This window comes from Bombina bombina, chromosome 3, assembly GCF_027579735.1.
Source record: "Bombina bombina isolate aBomBom1 chromosome 3, aBomBom1.pri, whole genome shotgun sequence".
NCBI classification, from domain to species: Eukaryota; Metazoa; Chordata; class Amphibia; order Anura; family Bombinatoridae; genus Bombina; species Bombina bombina.
This window is the reverse complement of record NC_069501.1, coordinates 1196973340-1196990368: the sequence shown is the minus strand read 5'-3', so window position 1 is coordinate 1196990368 and position 17029 is coordinate 1196973340. Positions and strand designations below refer to the sequence as shown.

The 17029-nt window shown below is 36.8% G+C and overlaps 1 protein-coding gene across 2 annotated transcripts in view; it reads right to left on the bottom strand.

Annotated features, from left to right (window-relative positions):
• The window catches only part of NOX4 (NADPH oxidase 4), a 719402-nt gene that overhangs the window by 67717 nt on the left and 634656 nt on the right, over positions 1–17029 (bottom strand). For both annotated transcript variants that reach the window (XM_053708631.1, XM_053708630.1), the window contains one exon: positions 13520–13620. In XM_053708631.1, coding sequence (XP_053564606.1) covers positions 13520–13620 — 101 coding nt within the window. The remainder of the gene's footprint in view (positions 1–13519; positions 13621–17029) is intronic.

Genomic DNA, 17029 nt, shown 5'->3' with positions numbered 1-17029 from the left:
CGTTAAAATAGGTAGCAGACCACATGTCTTATTATTATAATTTTTCAGGGTAATCTGGCAGGCCATATAGAACTCCCCCGATAGGGGGGGGGGGGAACAGGGATTAAAGTGCTAAGAAAAGTACTAATTGACACAAGCTAGTTGGGTCCAAGAACGCATGTTTGATTATTAGAATTTATTAGGGTAATTATATATCTAACAAATCTATCTATTTCTCTTCTATCGATTCTATCTAACTAGCAATCTATGTATATCTATCTATCCTATCTATCACTATCAATCTATCTTCTGTCCGGGATGTTTTGAGACAGCCACTTTGGGAATGTTAGTTGATTTAGACCCATTATGGCTTAAAAGCAGACTCTGCATAAACTATGTAATTTTCCATGGGAGTTTTGCCAGGGATCCCCCTCCAGCATGCAACAGTCCAGGTTGGGTGCGGCTATTCATGCAGGCCATATAGAGCTGACAACATTCGGTGTCGTATCAGCTATTAAACTAATAAGAACAGTACTACCAAAATACAGCCAATGAAGGGCCTTAGGAAGACTGGGCCAAGGTTGGATTGTAGTATTTGGTTAGGCTAATCATGATGGCCATGTAGACCACCACCACTGAGAGTCCTGGAAGTAACAGGGATGATGAGATGAAAGACCTAAGAATAGTAGAACTTGAAACAACAGAGTTAGCCATGGGTGTTAGTGCAAAACCGCTTGGCTTTTTTTTGGCTTTGGGTGCGGCTATTCATGCAGGCCATATAGAGCTGACAACATTCGGTGTCGTATCAGCTATTAAACTAATAAGAACAGTACTACCAAAATACAGCCAATGAAGGGCCTTAGGAAGACTGGGCCAAGGTTGGATTGTAGTATTTGGTTAGGCTAATCATGATGGCCATGTAGACCACCACCACCGAGAGTCCTGGAAGTAACAGGGATGATGAGATGAAAGAGCTAAGAATAGTAGAACTTGAAACAACAGAGTTAGCCATGGGTGTTAGTGCAAAACCGCTTTTTTTTTTTTTGGCTTTGGGTGCGGCTATTCATGCAGGCCATATAGAGCTGACAACATTCAGTGTCGTATCAGCTATTAAACTAATAAGAACAGTACTACCAAAATACAGCCAATGAAGGGCCTTAGGAAGACTGGGCCAAGGTTGGATTGTAGTATTTGGTTAGGCTAATCATGATGGCCATGTAGACCACCACCACCGAGAGTCCTGGAAGTAACAGGGATGATGAGATGAAAGAGCTAAGAATAGTAGAACTTGAAACAACAGAGTTAGCCATGGGTGTTAGTGCAAAACCGCTTGGCTTTTTTTTGGCTTTGGGTGCGGCTATTCATGCAGGCCATATAGAGCTGACAACATTCGGTGTCGTATCAGCTATTAAACTAATAAGAACAGTACTACCAAAATACAGCCAATGAAGGGCTTTAGGAAGACTGAGCCAAGGTTGGATTGTAGTATTTGGTTAGGCTAATCATGATGGCCATGTAGACCACCACCACCGAGAGTCCTGGAAGTAACAGAGATGATGAGATGAAAGAGCTAAGAATAGTAGAACTTGAAACAACAGAGTTAGCCATGGGTGTTAGTGCAAAACCGCTTGGCTTTTTTTTGGCTTTGGGTGCGGCTATTCATGCAGGCCATATAGAGCTGACAACATTCGGTGTCGTATCAGCTATTAAACTAATAAGAACAGTACTACCAAAATACAGCCAATGAAGGGCCTTAGGAAGACTGAGCCAAGGTTGGATTGTAGTATTTGGTTAGGCTAATCATGATGGCCATGTAGACCACCACCACCGAGAGTCCTGGAAGTAACAGGGATGATGAGATGAAAGTGCTAAGAATAGTACTACTTGAAACAACAGAGTTAGCCATGGGTGTTAATCCAAGACCGCTTGGATTTATTTTTGTATTGGGTGCGGCTAATCATGCAGGCCATATAGAGCTGCCACCATTCGGTGTTGTATCAGCTATAAAAATAATAAGAACTGTACTATCAAAATACAGACAATGAAGGGCCTATGAAGACTAAGCAAAGGTTGGATTGTAGTATTTTGTTCGGCTAATCATGATGGACATGTAGACCGCCCGTAACAGGGATGAAAGTGCTAAGAATAGTACTAATTGAAACAACTGAGTTAGCCATGGGTGTTAGTCTAAGACCACTCAGCTTTTTTTTGGGTTTGGGTGCAGATAATCATGAAGGCCAAATAGACCTGCCACCATTTGGTGTTGTAACAGGTATGAAAATGCAAAGAACAGTACTACTTAACACAACCTACTTACCATGGGTCCCAGAGCATATGTTTGGTTGTTATATTTTGTAAGGGTAATCATGCAGGCCATATAGACCTCCACCGATAGGGTGAGTATGAGTAACAGCTATTAAAATGCGAAGGACATTACTAATTAACACAACATAGTTACCATGGGTCGCAGACCAAGAGCAGATGTCTTATTATTATATTTTGTATGGGTAATCATCCAGGCCGTATAGACCTCACCAAATAGGGGGAGTTACAGAGATTAAAGTGCTAAGAATGGTAGTACTTAAAACACAACCTCGTTAAAATAGGTAGCAGACCACATGTCTTATTATTATAATTTTTCAGGGTAATCTGGCAGGCCATATAGAACTCCCTCGATTGGGGGGGGGGGGGGGAACAGGGATTAAAGTGCTAAGAAAAGTACTAATTGACACAAGCTAGTTGGGTCCAAGAACGCATGTTTGATTATTAGAATTTATTAGGGTAATTATATATCTAACAAATCTATCTATTTCTCTTCTATCGATTATATCTAACTATCAATCTATGTATATCTATCTATCCTATCTATCACTATCAATCTATCTTCTGTCCGGGATGTTTTGAGACAGCCACTTTGGGAATGTTAGTTGATTTAGACCCATTATGGCTTAAAAGCAGACTCTGCATAAACTATGTAATTTTCCATGGGAGTTTTGCCAGGGATCCCCCTCCAGCATGCAACAGTCCAGGTGTTAGAACTTTTCCATCACTATTGTGGCCAGAAAGAGTCCTTGTAGGTTTTAAAGTTCGCCTGCCTATTGAATTCAATGGCGGTTTGCGCGGTTCGCGCGTTCGCGAACAATACCGGAAGTTCGAGTCCGCGGTTCGCGAACCGAAAATTTTAGGTTCGCGACATCACTATTTATAGACACATTTTTCCCGGTAGTCTTCTAATACAGCTTCAAATTTCCTATTTTTAAAGTCAGTTAATTCCTTCTGATATTGATCAAGCTGTGCCTTAATTTTGTTTTCCCAATCACTTTCACCTTTCTCAACTAGTGTTGGTACATTCTCCTCCTTATATTGATCTATTTCAGTCTTACTAATAGTAAGTAATCCCCTTACTTCCTGTATCACCAATAAGATAAGATCTAAGGAGCACTTATTCAATATATGACACCATTTCACACAAAACAGAGGGTTATTTTTGCCAATGGTCGGTACATTTCTCACTCTGAAGCCCTTTGGGATGTAATGTTTACGGTAAATATTCAGAAAGATATTTCCCATGCAATTCTAGATCTTTATCCTTCTTTAATAACTTTAGTAGGTGTAATAAAATATGAGTAGCAGGTTTATCTGTATCAAATGACTCAAACAATATATTAGCATTTTTGCTTTTAAATCTCAGCTGAGAGCTTTTAAGTGAGTGCTGGGTTTTCTCTGTGTGTTGTATTAATTTGTTTTGTAATTTTCCCTATGGTTCTTGCACCCAGACCTGTCTGGGGTTAACTGCCTGTGACTCTGGGGACAGCACAGCTTCCTGTGAGTGCCAGTGGGACCCAGGGCTGAGCATGTTGCAGGGTCATGGGATGTGTACCCGGTCCGGTATGAGAGTGCAGTTCCCTTCCGTGTTTTGTATATGTCTAGGGTGATTACATATGACTGTGCACCCTTCCCTTGTTCCCAGTTTGTTTAGATTTGAAAGCTTGCATTGTGTGGCTGTTTTAGGGTCCCAGGTATTGGAAAGGACCTTGACGAGGTACCTGGGCTTGTCCCATTTGGCCAGATGCGGTAACTAACCTTTCCATTTTTGCTTTTAAATCTCAGCTGAGAGCTTGTAAGTGAGTGCTGGGTTTTCTCTGTGTGTTATATATATATATATATATATATATATATATATATACATATGTATTTATGTGTTTAAATGTGTATATGTGTCTATAAATACATATATACACATATAAATACATATTTACACATATATAAACATATTTGTGTGTATTCCTATGTTAAAGCCCTTTGCCAACAACTGAAACCTCATATATTTGAGCCTTTATAACTTTTTTGTGCAATATTGTTTTGATACACAGAATATTACTCAGCACACCTAAATAATGAAAAAACAACTTTATTAGTATACAAAATAAATAGTGAAAAAGAACACTGTCTAAAGTCCTTCCCATTCCAAACATCCATCCATCATGCATACAAACTAAAGAGCGATTATACCCCAGGCTTCCCTAGGGGAATCAAAAATATGCCGCTATCTGAAAGAAAGTCACTTCAGACCCAAAACATTTTTTCAATGCTTGTTTAGTACTTGTAATCCCAAAAGATGAGGGTGTTAAATGATATGACCCATTTTAGAAGGGGTTAATAAGCAAGGTTTAGTCAACAAAGTTAATGTCCACAAGTATCATCTGCTATATTGATATATTTAAGACAAATACAGCACTCTGTAGAATCTTTTCTGAACCCTTATTGTATGCAGGTAAATCCCAAGTGAATTATGTCAGTCTCTTCACGCTGCATGTAACTGTCAACGCCTCTTGTCAGTTATCATTTAACACCCTCATCTTTTGGGATTACAAGTACTAAATAAGCATTGAAAAAAAAAATTTGGGATCTGAAGTGACTTTCTTTCAGATAGCGGTGTTCTTTTTCACTATTTTTTGTATACTAATAAAGTTGTTTTTTCATTATTTAGGTTTGCTGAGTAATATTGTGTGTATATTTGTGGCGATACTTTACTCTTGCACCCTCCTAATAAGAAGATCAGTCTGAATTTACTTATAGAAGTATTTGTTCATTATATTATATTTTGAAGTAGTGCTGTTACTATATATTTTTTTTTAATTGTTTTGATATAATTGTTATTAGATGGTGTTATTATGAGTGTAACTGGACTTTGTAATGTTTTTTGATGTGTTTTGTGCAAATTTTTTGTTTTGTGTAACAGTTAACCACAACTCTGAGGACGCAGTAATGATTCTAGTGTAAATCTCGATCACGTGAGCAAATTAACCTGCGTGCAAACGATCAAGAAAACCTGATATTGCTCTTGTGCAAACGTTTGCGCTTCACTTGTAGTCGCGTTTACTTTTAACTTGTAAAATTAAATATTGCAAGCTAACGCTATCGTGCCACTTGTAATCTAGCCCTAAGTTTGTTTTGCTCATTCTCAGTAGAGGCAGAATGCACCTTAAGTTTAAAATATGTCTGCTCTGTTATCTCCTTGAGGGCAGGGGCTACAATGAGAATTTCTCAGTGCTCATTTTGCTAAAAACAAGTTAGTTGTTTGCTTTTTTTTTTACATAATAGTTTTCTTTTTTATGTTTGTTTAATTCAATATACTTGGTTTTACTATATTAGCACTGTTTAATATCCCTTTAATGTCCCTTTAAATGTGCCGGGGTAGTTTTCTGGCAGTAACATACATAAACATTGATAGAGAAGAAATAAAACGTATTGAAATCACAGCAACCGTGCAGTCATGTACACAAAGGCAGTACAAGTCAGCCTCTGTAAAGATTAGTATAATTGATTTGTTTGTGTCAAACTTAACATTTCTTTTTGGGTTTTACAAAACATTTTAGCTTAAAGGGCTGAAAGTTTTGATTGCCAACACAATTTTATTTGAAAGTGCAGCTACACTGTTATTACCTGAATTTCTCCAAGCAAATGATTATCAGCCATCAATCGCAAGAACCAAAGCACTGTAAAATAGAAGGCTGGTACTGGAATAGGCAAGAAAATAGCTAACTCCATATAATTAAGACTTGAAACAGCAATAAAAAAAACAAGCACTCAATATTTTTACACTGATCACATAGCTTTTTGTTCGGAAATGTGCAGGTTTGGGCCACAAGTCTCAAGAAACTGTTACCTAAGACAACTGATTTTGCAATACAATAATATAAAATGTTTTGGATTAAACAAAGTTTGTCCAACCAAAGGCACAGGGGCCACAAAGTCTCCATCTACTGCTTTTATTGCCCTGACAACTCCTCTGATAGCGAAGTGTTGTTTTTTAATGTATTTTTTATCACTTTCATAGGGATTGAAAAACACCATAGTGCCAATTATAGGGAGGTGCATCCCAATTCATTAATGACAAGTACTTAAAGTGTACTGTAAAATTGGTTTCCTTTTAATATGTCTACAATTACTTGCTATACCAGCTGCAGAGTATAAAATATAATGGAAATTGCACCTTTAGATTATTTTTTGCCTATGAAATATCTGCTTTTGCTCATTGATACCACAACCCATTCAATTTGGCTCAGCTTGAAGGAGTAGACTTAATTATCTTATCACTCTCTTCATATACAAAGGCCTATTTATCTTTTCTTTCTCTGTATACACAAAACCGAATAATAAGAGAGAGCAACTGAAACTTAACAATTTAGTACCTATTTTTTCTACCAAAACTTGGAGTGTAATTTCAGCTACTGCAGTACTGATATAGGGCATAAGTGGAGCACTAATGATTTTGCAAGTTAAGCTAAATCGTGATTGTGCTAGCACAATCGCAATTTATGCTGGAGTCATTACTGGGATCTCAGAGCTGTGGTTAACTGTTTTCTTAAAACATAAAGGGCGCCATGTACTAAGCTTCGAAGTGACCGTCCGTCTGTATTTCCGCGTCAAAATTCGCTCACGATCTGCTTCTCATATGTACCAATCTGCGATCTGGTAGAAAAACCACTATTTTCATCAGCGATCGTAATTTTACGCAACTGATCGTTCCGAAGCCTTTTTCCACTTACTACATGTTCGATCGCACGTAAATTCGCTGTAATTGGAAATTATGAATGTTACAACTAATCTGTCCGCTCCAACTTTCACTGTAACTTCGCGTGATTTGCTTCGCGACCATTTAGGTAGCGAATACAATAGAAAACTATAGGGCGTCTCAACCTGACGCCAGGTAGAAGTACTTAAGTGAAAGGACTAGACTACTATTGTAGCATTATTGGTTTTTGGATCACTGAATGAAGATGGAGACACTTTTACACATGTTTCTTTTCCGATTAATTCAATTACGAGGAAGAAGCGCTATACAGGCACTGGTTGACAACTTGCAAAGAAGGAGAGGTAGAAGAATCAAGGTCCCTATAGTTTTCCTTCCACGTATGGGTTTGGAAAGCATTTCTGATCGAGAGATTATCCAGAGATTCCGTTTGGACAGAGAAGCTATTATGGAACTTTACTATGAAATAGCAGAATACCTGGAACCTATGACAGCGCATTCACAAGCCATACCCGGACTATTAAAACTGTTGGCAGCCTTACACTTTTTTGCCACCGGTTCATTCCAAGCTGTGTCTAGCGTTATAATTGGCATCAGCCAGTCTGCTTTTTCGAGGCACCTAACCAAAGTTATTGATGGTTTGATGGTCGTCTTTCCAAGGTACGTGTGCCTTTCCAGCGACTCCAGAAGAGTGGCAATCTGTAAAGTCTAATTTTTATAGAATGGCCGGAATGCCCAATGTACTTGGAGCCATCGATTGCACCCATGTTGCAGTCAAACCATCACGAGAATGTGAGGAAGTTTTCCGGAACAGAAAACAGTACCATTCCCTCAATGTTCAGATGGTGTGTGACCATAACATGAAAATAATCAGTGTCCGTTCCAACTTCCCTGGATCCTGCCATGATTCGTATATCTTGCGTCAGTCTGGGTTATATCGGAAGTTTGAGGAGGGAGAGATGCCTGAAGGATGGCTGTTAGGTAATTAGGTAATTATATTATGTGATGTTATTCTTATACATGTCAGCAGCCAGATGTTGCCACTTGTCTGACGATTATGACACCTAGATCGTCACGTGGGTAAAGAACTAAACCAATCAGGTCGCAGACTGCTTCTTAACTTTGCTCTTTCGCGCCGAACGAAGCTTCAAAGTTATCAATAATCCGATTGTCTTCGACACACAATAGACGCAAAATTTTACGGCTTGGTTTTTAGTACATTCATGTAACAAACTGCCATCTGCATGGTGCGAATGCCGGCGGGTTATTTTGATACGGTCTGTGCGAATAAATTGACGCCTTAGTACATGGCGCCCAAAGTATCACAAAAAACATCAACAATACATTGCAAAGTACAGTTATACTTATAATAACTATCTAATAAAAATTATTTAAAAAAAAAACATTGCACACAAAAGTTATAAGGTCTCAAAGATATGAGATATTGTCGTGTGTTAGAAAAAAAAGCAGCCAAAGTACTTTAACATAGAGATACATACAGATACATTGCTAAGTGCATTGCAGCCCTTTGCAGTTAGGTAGATGAAAACGTGTCAAAGTATATTTATGCAATATTTATTTTCATGTCGAGTAAGCGCACTATACAGTATGTGATTGGGTATGTGCGGCTAAGCGCATTTTACAGTATGCGATTGGGTATGTGCATATTACAAATAAATATGACAAAGAACATTGGCCTATTTTCATTTTGGATTTCCAAAGAAAGGCATCACAACCAATTATATCAAACTTCTTTTATTTATTTTCACCAGGAGTAGGTACAGAATACAAGACTACGTTTCGGGCTATCAACCCTTAGTCATGTCTGTAGTGTAATGCAGCACATCACCTTGAGTACCTGTGCACAGGTGTAACTCCTCCCACCTCAACATCTCATCATTACTCATGTTGGGTTAGCACTAATGAGAATATGTGGTGGTGCTTGCACAAGAGTGGGGTGTTAGGTTTTATTTCTCTTTTTTTTTTTACAATTTTTTTTCTCTCCATTGACTTCTATGGGGAAATACATGAATGCACACTCAATATTGTAAGTTCCGATTTTTCCACTAGTCGGTTTACTGCTAGCACAAAATATGTATTTTATTGTAATACCAGCGCAATCCGACTAGTGGAAAAACCTTAATTCTAGCGGAGTTATCGCTATAGCGAAAACGCAAATACTGCTCCACGTTCTGTATAGGTTTTAACATGCAAAGCAGCTATTTCATATGACAAAATAATGGTAAAGAAGCTATGTATAAACAATTTAATACACTACAGCAGATAAAATGTATCACTGGGAACACACATTTTTTACAGTACATTGTACCTTTAAAGTACCAAACTAAAATACTTTAATGTATTTTATTATTGCACTACTGCTTATGTATAAATGTGTGTTTAACTGCTTCAAATATGTTTAATACAGAGTTAAAACTGGCTGCATGGCAGCAATGCTCTAGTGGGACTTAGCTGAACACATAGGGGCGTATTGCTCGCCGTATTCAGCGAGGTCTGGCAGACCTGATCCGCAGTGTTGGATCAGGTCCGCCAGACCTTGATAAATATGCCCCATATAGTGAACCAATTAGAAGACTCTATGTGTGTAGCCACCAATCATCAGATAGATCCCTGAAGGGCACTGCTACTCCTGAGCCTTCCTAGGTATGCTTTTCAACAAATTATACCAAAGAGAACAAAGGCAAATTGACACTAGACATAAATTTCAAACAGCTAGATTACGAGTTGAGCGTTATGAGTCAATTAGCAGCGTTGTGGCCCATAAAGCATAATTTTTCCTAACGCAGCAATTATGAGTCTTGTTGGTATAGCTGTATCGCAAGCCTTTTAGCCTGTAACGCAACGTCAGTACCGCACTCTAAAAAATGACATTTTTTAATGGGATTCCCATAGCGCTGGTATTACGAGTTTTGCGTCCTGACTAAAAAAACGGCGTTACACCCTATAACGACAAGATCTGTAACGCCATCTAAAGTCAGTAGTTATGAGTTTTACGCTACAAATCTGTAACATAAACTAAACTGTTACAAAGTACACTAACACCCATAAACTACCTATTAACCCCTAAACCGAGGCCCTCCCGCATCGCCAACACTATAATAAACGTATTAACCCCTAATCTGCCGCTCCCGACATCGCCACCACTAATAAAATTTACTAAACCCTATTCCGCCGCTCCCTGACATCGTCACCACTATACTAAAGTTATTAAGCTCTACACCGCCGCCACTATAATAAACCTATTAACCCCTAAACTGCCAGCCCCCCCCACTGAAATATACTAAATTAAACTATTAACCCTTAAACCAAAAGCCCCCCACATCAAAATAAACTAACTTAAACTAGTAACCCCTAAACCTAACGCCCTTAACTTTATATTAAATATACAATTCCCCTAGCTTAAATTAAACTAAAACTTACCTGTCAAATTAAAAAAACTAAGTTTAAACTAAAAATTAAACTAATATAATTATTAAACTAAAATTAAACTAATTACCAATAAAATAAACTACACATTTAAAAAATCCTAACACTATTCTAAAAATTATCTAATAAAAAAAAATAAAAAATACTAAGTTACAAAAATAACAAATACTAAATTACGGAAAATAACAAACGAAATGAAATAAAAAAGCCCACTCAAAATAAAAAATACCCTAGCCTACAATAAACTACTAATGGACCTTAAAAGGGCCTTTTGTGGGGCATTGTCCCAAAGATATCAGCTCTTTTACCTGTAAAAAAAAACACAGACCACCCCCAACAGTAAAACCCACCACCCAACCAACCCCCCAAAATAAAAAACCTAATTCTAAAAAAACCTAAGCTATCCTTTGCCCTGAAAAGGGCATCTGTATGGGCATTGCCCTTAAAAGGGCATTTAGCTCTTTTACTGCCCAAACCCTAAACTAAAAAACCCCCCACCAAAAAAAACTTAAAAAACACTAACCCCCGACGATCCACTTACAGTTTTTAAAGTCCCGCTTGAACGACCTTCATCCAGGCGGCAAGAAATCTTCATCCAGACGGCCTCTTCAATCTTCAACCAGACGGCATCTTCTATCTTGATCCCGGCAGCGCCGAGCGGGTCCATCCTAAAGACATCTGGCGCGGAGCATCCTTTTCATACGGTCGCTGCCATACACTGAATCTTCAATGCAAGGGACGCAATTCAAGATGGCGTCCCTTGCATTCCTATTGGCTGAAAAATTTGAATCAACCAATAGGAATTAGAGCTGCTAAAATCCTATTGGCTGTTCAAATCAGCCAATAGGATTCAAGCAGGTCTCATTCTATTGGCTAATTCAAAGATTGAAGAGGCCGTCTGGATGAAGAGTTCACGCCGCTTGGATGAGGACTTCGCCACCGGGATGAAGATTGAAGAGGCTGCCTGGATGAAGACTTCTCACCGCCTGGATGAAGATTGTTCAAGCGGGACTTCAAAAACTGTAAGTGGATTGTAGGGGGTTAGTGTTAGGCTTTTTTAAGGGTTTTTGGGTGTTTTTTTTAGTTTAGGGTCTGGGCAGTAAAAGAGCTAAATGCCCTTTTAAGGACAATGCCCATACAAATGACCTTTTCAGGGCAATGTGTAGCTTAGTTTTTTTAGAATTAGGTTTTTTATTTTGGGGGGGTTGGTCGGGTGGTGGGTTTTACTGTTGGGGGGGTCTTTGTGTTTTTTTTTTTACAGGTAAAAGAGCTGATATCTTTGGGGCAATGTCCCACAAAAAGCCCTTTTAAGGGCTATTGGTAGTTTATTGGGTAGGATTTTTTTTTAATTTGGGTGGGCTTTTTTATTTTGATAGGGCTATTAGATGAGGTGTAATTTCGTTTTTTATTTTTTTGTAATTTAGTGATTTTTATTTTTTGTAATTTTAGGTTTTAGTGTAAGGCAGGTTAGGTTTTATTTCACAGGTAAGTTTGTATTTATTTTAACTAGATAGTTAGTAAATAGTTAATAATTATTTACTAACTAGTCTACCTAGTTAAAATAAATACAAACTTACCTGTGAAATAAAAATAAAACCTAATCTAGCTGCAATATAACTATTAGTTATATTGTAGCTTGCTTAAGTTTTATTTCACAGGCAAGTATTTAGTTTTAAATAGGTATTATTTAGTTAATAATTGTAACTTTAGTTTAGCTCTAGTTTAATTATGTTAAAGTTAGTGGGTGTTAGGGTTAGAGTTGCATTAGGGTTAGGGTTACATTAGGGTTAGGTTTAGGGGTTAATAGGTTAATTTAGATTCTTGCGATGTGGGGGGCTGGCGGTTTAGGGGTTAATAGATGTATTTAGTGGTAGTGATGTGGGAGGCCAGAGGTTTAGGGGTTAATAACTTAATTTAGTTGTGGCGATGTCGGGGAGCGGCAGAATAGGGGTTAATAACTTTAATATAGTGTGGGCGATGTTGGGGTGCGGCGGAATGGGGGTTAATAACTTTAGTATAGTGGCGGCGAGATCTTGAGCGGCCGATTAGGGGATAATAGATTTATTAAGTTGGCGGCGATATCGGGGGCGGAAGATTAGGGGTTAATAACATTATGTAGTTGGCGGCGATATCGGTGGGGGGCAGATTAGGGGGGTTTAGACTTGGGGTTTATGTTAGGGTGTTAGGTTTAAACGTTATTTATTTTTCCCCATAGACATCAATGGGGCTGCGTTACGTTTTTTTAAAAAAATGTGGCTGATATCTTACTCTATAATTAAACAACAGGAATATTTTGTAATTACAGGTATGAAAGAAAGAAAGAAAGAAAGAAAGAAAGAAAGAAAGAAAGAAAGAAAGAAAAAACTGATTACAGAAATGAATAATATTGTTATTAAAATATATTTATATCACTATCAAAAAGTTATGGAAAACGTTATTTTTATGGTGAAGTATAAAATACTTAATGTTGAAATTTCCTTTTTTTGTTTTGAGCCAGCTTTTTGTTAAGAGGTGGAAACATCACCTCACAACAAAATAGCGTTTTGCTGCGGGCTGCCAGAGCAGCTCAGTGCGATGAACGCTTCAAACAAATAAAGGAGCTTTCAGCATGAAGTATTTTATGCTTCATGAATGAAAGTTCCCTTTATTTGTTCCAATGGTAAATCCTAGCCTTTCACAAACGCTAGGAATTACCATCACTTTAAGTTATTTTGCAATTTGTGCATCTATTTATTTTGCAGAGCTAATTATCAGGGATGTAAACCTTACTAGAACATTTAAAGCATTAATCCAGAAATGGTGAGTCCATTATTACATACTCCCTTCTAATTCCATTTGCCATAAATTGAATTAAAACAATATTTTTTCCTGCTTTGTTTCCTACTACCCAGAAAACTGTTGAACAAAAAAATACACAAGTGACATCAGAGACTGTAACATCTGTGATATTAGATAAAGACACCATAAATGACAAACATAAAGCTAACAGAGCGTCTCATGCACTATGCTAATCTCTTCCCTCCTTATCATTCTGGAATACCTATGAGTGGTACTCACCGCCTGTTAGCTTTGGCTATTTCATCAAACAAAAGTTTCCATCTGGGACGTCCAATAATAAGCCTGGAGTTCAAAGCATGGTATTTTTCTCCAATTATTTTCTGCAAGAAATGACACAGTTGGTTCCATAAGATTTGTGAACTAGGGGATTACAAATCTTGTAACGCTCTGATAATGGTATTTCTTTTATTACTGCTGTGTGCATGTTGCAGTCTTTACAGAATGTAAGCACTGCATGAGGTCTGTTGCTAATAATGTTTTTACACTGTAATAGATGGTAGTGTAGCAATGCACAACTGAGAATGTGTTCCTAGCTGATAACCTTTATCGAAAACCAAATAGATATGAGATTTGCACTCTACGCTGATAAAACAGACTTCACCTATTCATTTTAAATGGATAGTGTCTGTACTATACTCAGAATCCCCAAGACAAAACAACTAATTCAGTAAATACATTGGAAAAGTTAACAAATAATACAAAGAAAATGATATGCTAATTGTGACTTGTTATACTTAAAGGAACACTAAACCCAATTTTTTTTCCTTTCATGATTCAGATAGAGCAATGTTAAGCAACTTTCTAATTTACTCCTACTATCAATTTTTCTTCGTTCTCTTGGTTGAGAACCTGGGTTATGCTTACTTATTAGTGGGTAAATGTAAGCCTCCAATAAGCAAGCGCTATCCATAGTGCTGAACCTAAAATGGGCTGGCTGCTAAGATTTACATTCCTGCTTTTAAAATAAAGATAGAAAGAGAACAAAGAAAATTTGATAATAGGAGTAAATTAGAAAGTTGATTACAATGTCATGCTCTATTTTACTCATAAAAGAAAAAAAAATGGGTTCAGTGTCCCTTTAAAGGGCTATTAAACCCAATTTTTTTACTTTCACGATTCAGATTGAGCAGGCAATTTTAAGCAATGTTCTAGTTTACTACTTTTATCAATTTTTCTTTGTTCTCTTGGAATCTTTATTTGAAAAAGCAGGAATGTAAGCTTAGGAGCAGGCCCAGTGTTGGCTCGGAACCCTGGGTAGCACTTGCTTGAATGGTGGCTACATTTAGCTACTACCAATCAGCAAGTGCTACCCATGTGCTGAAGCAAAAATGGTCTAGCTCCTAAGCTTACATTCCTGCTTTTCATATATAGATACCAAGAGAACAAACAAAAAATTATAGTAGGAGTAAATTAGAAAATTGCTTGAAATTGAAAGCCCTATCTGAATCATGAAAGAAAAAACGGGTTTTATAAAATAATGTTTATAATAATAAAAAAGTTGACGAAGTGAAACTTATTTTGAATTTACACAATTATCCCCCAACTCCAATAGAGTAGAGGTAAAAAAAAAAGAAAGCAACAAATGTATATTGATCTATTATGATTAATTTATCTCAATTCACTATTTCTGTAACATTTAGTAGATATTAAGTAGGCAGGCACAAATCACTATTTCTGTAACATTTAGTAGATATTAAGTAGGCAGGCACAAATCACTATTTCTGTAACATTTAGTAGATATTAAGTAGGCAGGCACAAATCACTAGTTCTGTAACATTTAGTAGATATTAAGTAGGCAGGCACAAATCACTATTTCTGTAACATTTAGTAGATATTAAGTAGGCAGGCACAAATCACTATTTCTGTAACATTTAGTAGATATTAAGTAGGCAGGCACAAATCACTATTTCTGTAACATTTAGTAGATATTAAGTAGGCAGGCACAAATCACTATTTCTGTAACATTTAGTAGATATTAAGTAGGCAGGCACAAATCACTATTTCTGTAACATTTAGTAGATATTAAGTAGGCAGGCACAAATCACTATTTCTGTAACATTTAGTAGATATTAAGTAGGCAGGCACAAATCACTATTTCTGTAACATTTAGTAGATATTAAGTAGGCAGGCACAAATCACTATTTCTGTAACATTTAGTAGATATTAAGTAGGCAGGCACAAATCACTATTTCTGTAACATTTAGTAGATATTAAGTAGTCAGGCACAAATCACTATTTCTGTAACATTTAGTAGATATTAAGTAGGCAGGCACAAATCACTATTTCTGTAACATTTAGTAGATATTAAGTAGTCAGGCACAAATCACTAGTTCTGTAACATTTAGTAGATATTAAGTAGGCAGGCACAAATCACTATTTCTGTAACATTTAGTAGATATTAAGTAGGCAGGCACAAATCACTATTTCTGTAACATTTAGTAGATATTAAGTAGGCAGGCACAAATCACTATTTCTGTAACATTTAGTAGATATTAAGTAGTCAGGCACAAATCACTATTTCTGTAACATTTAGTAGATATTAAGTAGGCAGGCACAAATCACTATTTCTGTAACATTTAGTAGATATTAAGTAGGCAGGCACAAATCACTATTTCTGTAACATTTAGTAGATATTAAGTAGGCAGGCACAAATCACTATTTCTGTAACATTTAGTAGATATTAAGTAGGCAGGCACAAATCACTATTTCTGTAACATTTAGTAGATATTAAGTAGTCAGGCACAAATCACTATTTCTGTAACATTTAGTACATATTAAGTAGGCAGGCACAAATCACTATTTCTGTAACATTTAGTAGATATTAAGTAGGCAGGCACAAATCACTATTTCTGTAACATTTAGTAGATATTAAGTAGGCAGGCACAAATCACTATTTCTGTAACATTTAGTAGATATTAAGTAGGCAGGCACAAATCACTATTTCTGTAACATTTAGTAGATATTAAGTAGTCAGGCACAAATCACTATTTCTGTAACATTTAGTAGATATTAAGTAGTCAGGCACAAATCACTATTTCTGTAACATTTAGTAGATATTAAGTAGGCAGGCACAAATCACTATTTCTGTAACATTTAGTAGATATTAAGTAGTCAGGCACAAATCACTATTTCTGTAACATTTAGTAGATATTAAGTAGGCAGGCACAAATCACTATTTCTGTAACATTTAGTAGATATTAAGTAGGCAGGCACAAATCACTATTTCTGTAACATTTAGTAGATATTAAGTAGGCAGGCACAAATCACTATTTCTGTAACATTTAGTAGATATTAAGTAGGCAGGCACAAATCACTATTTCTGTAACATTTAGTAGATATTAAAGGGACAGTATACTGTAAAATAGTTTTTCCCTTAATGTGTTTACAATTGCTTTTTTTACCAACTGCAGAGTAAAAAATGTATGAAAATTAGCTTTTTAAGGTTTATTTCTGTATATTAAAGCTCTGATTTTGTGTTTTGAAGCCACAGCCTAATAAAATAGGTTGAGCTTGTAGGTATAATCAGATCTCATTACTGTATCACATTGTGCACATATACCTGCTTCTTTATCTTATATCTGTCCTTAAAACAATCACCAATACTTTGAGAGAACAATGGAAAATCAACATTTTATTACCTTATCTCTGCTATATCGCACTGGGAGTGTAATTTCTTCTGCTGGCTGTGTTTACAAAGCTTATCTATAGCTGGTACGCGCGGCCACAAAC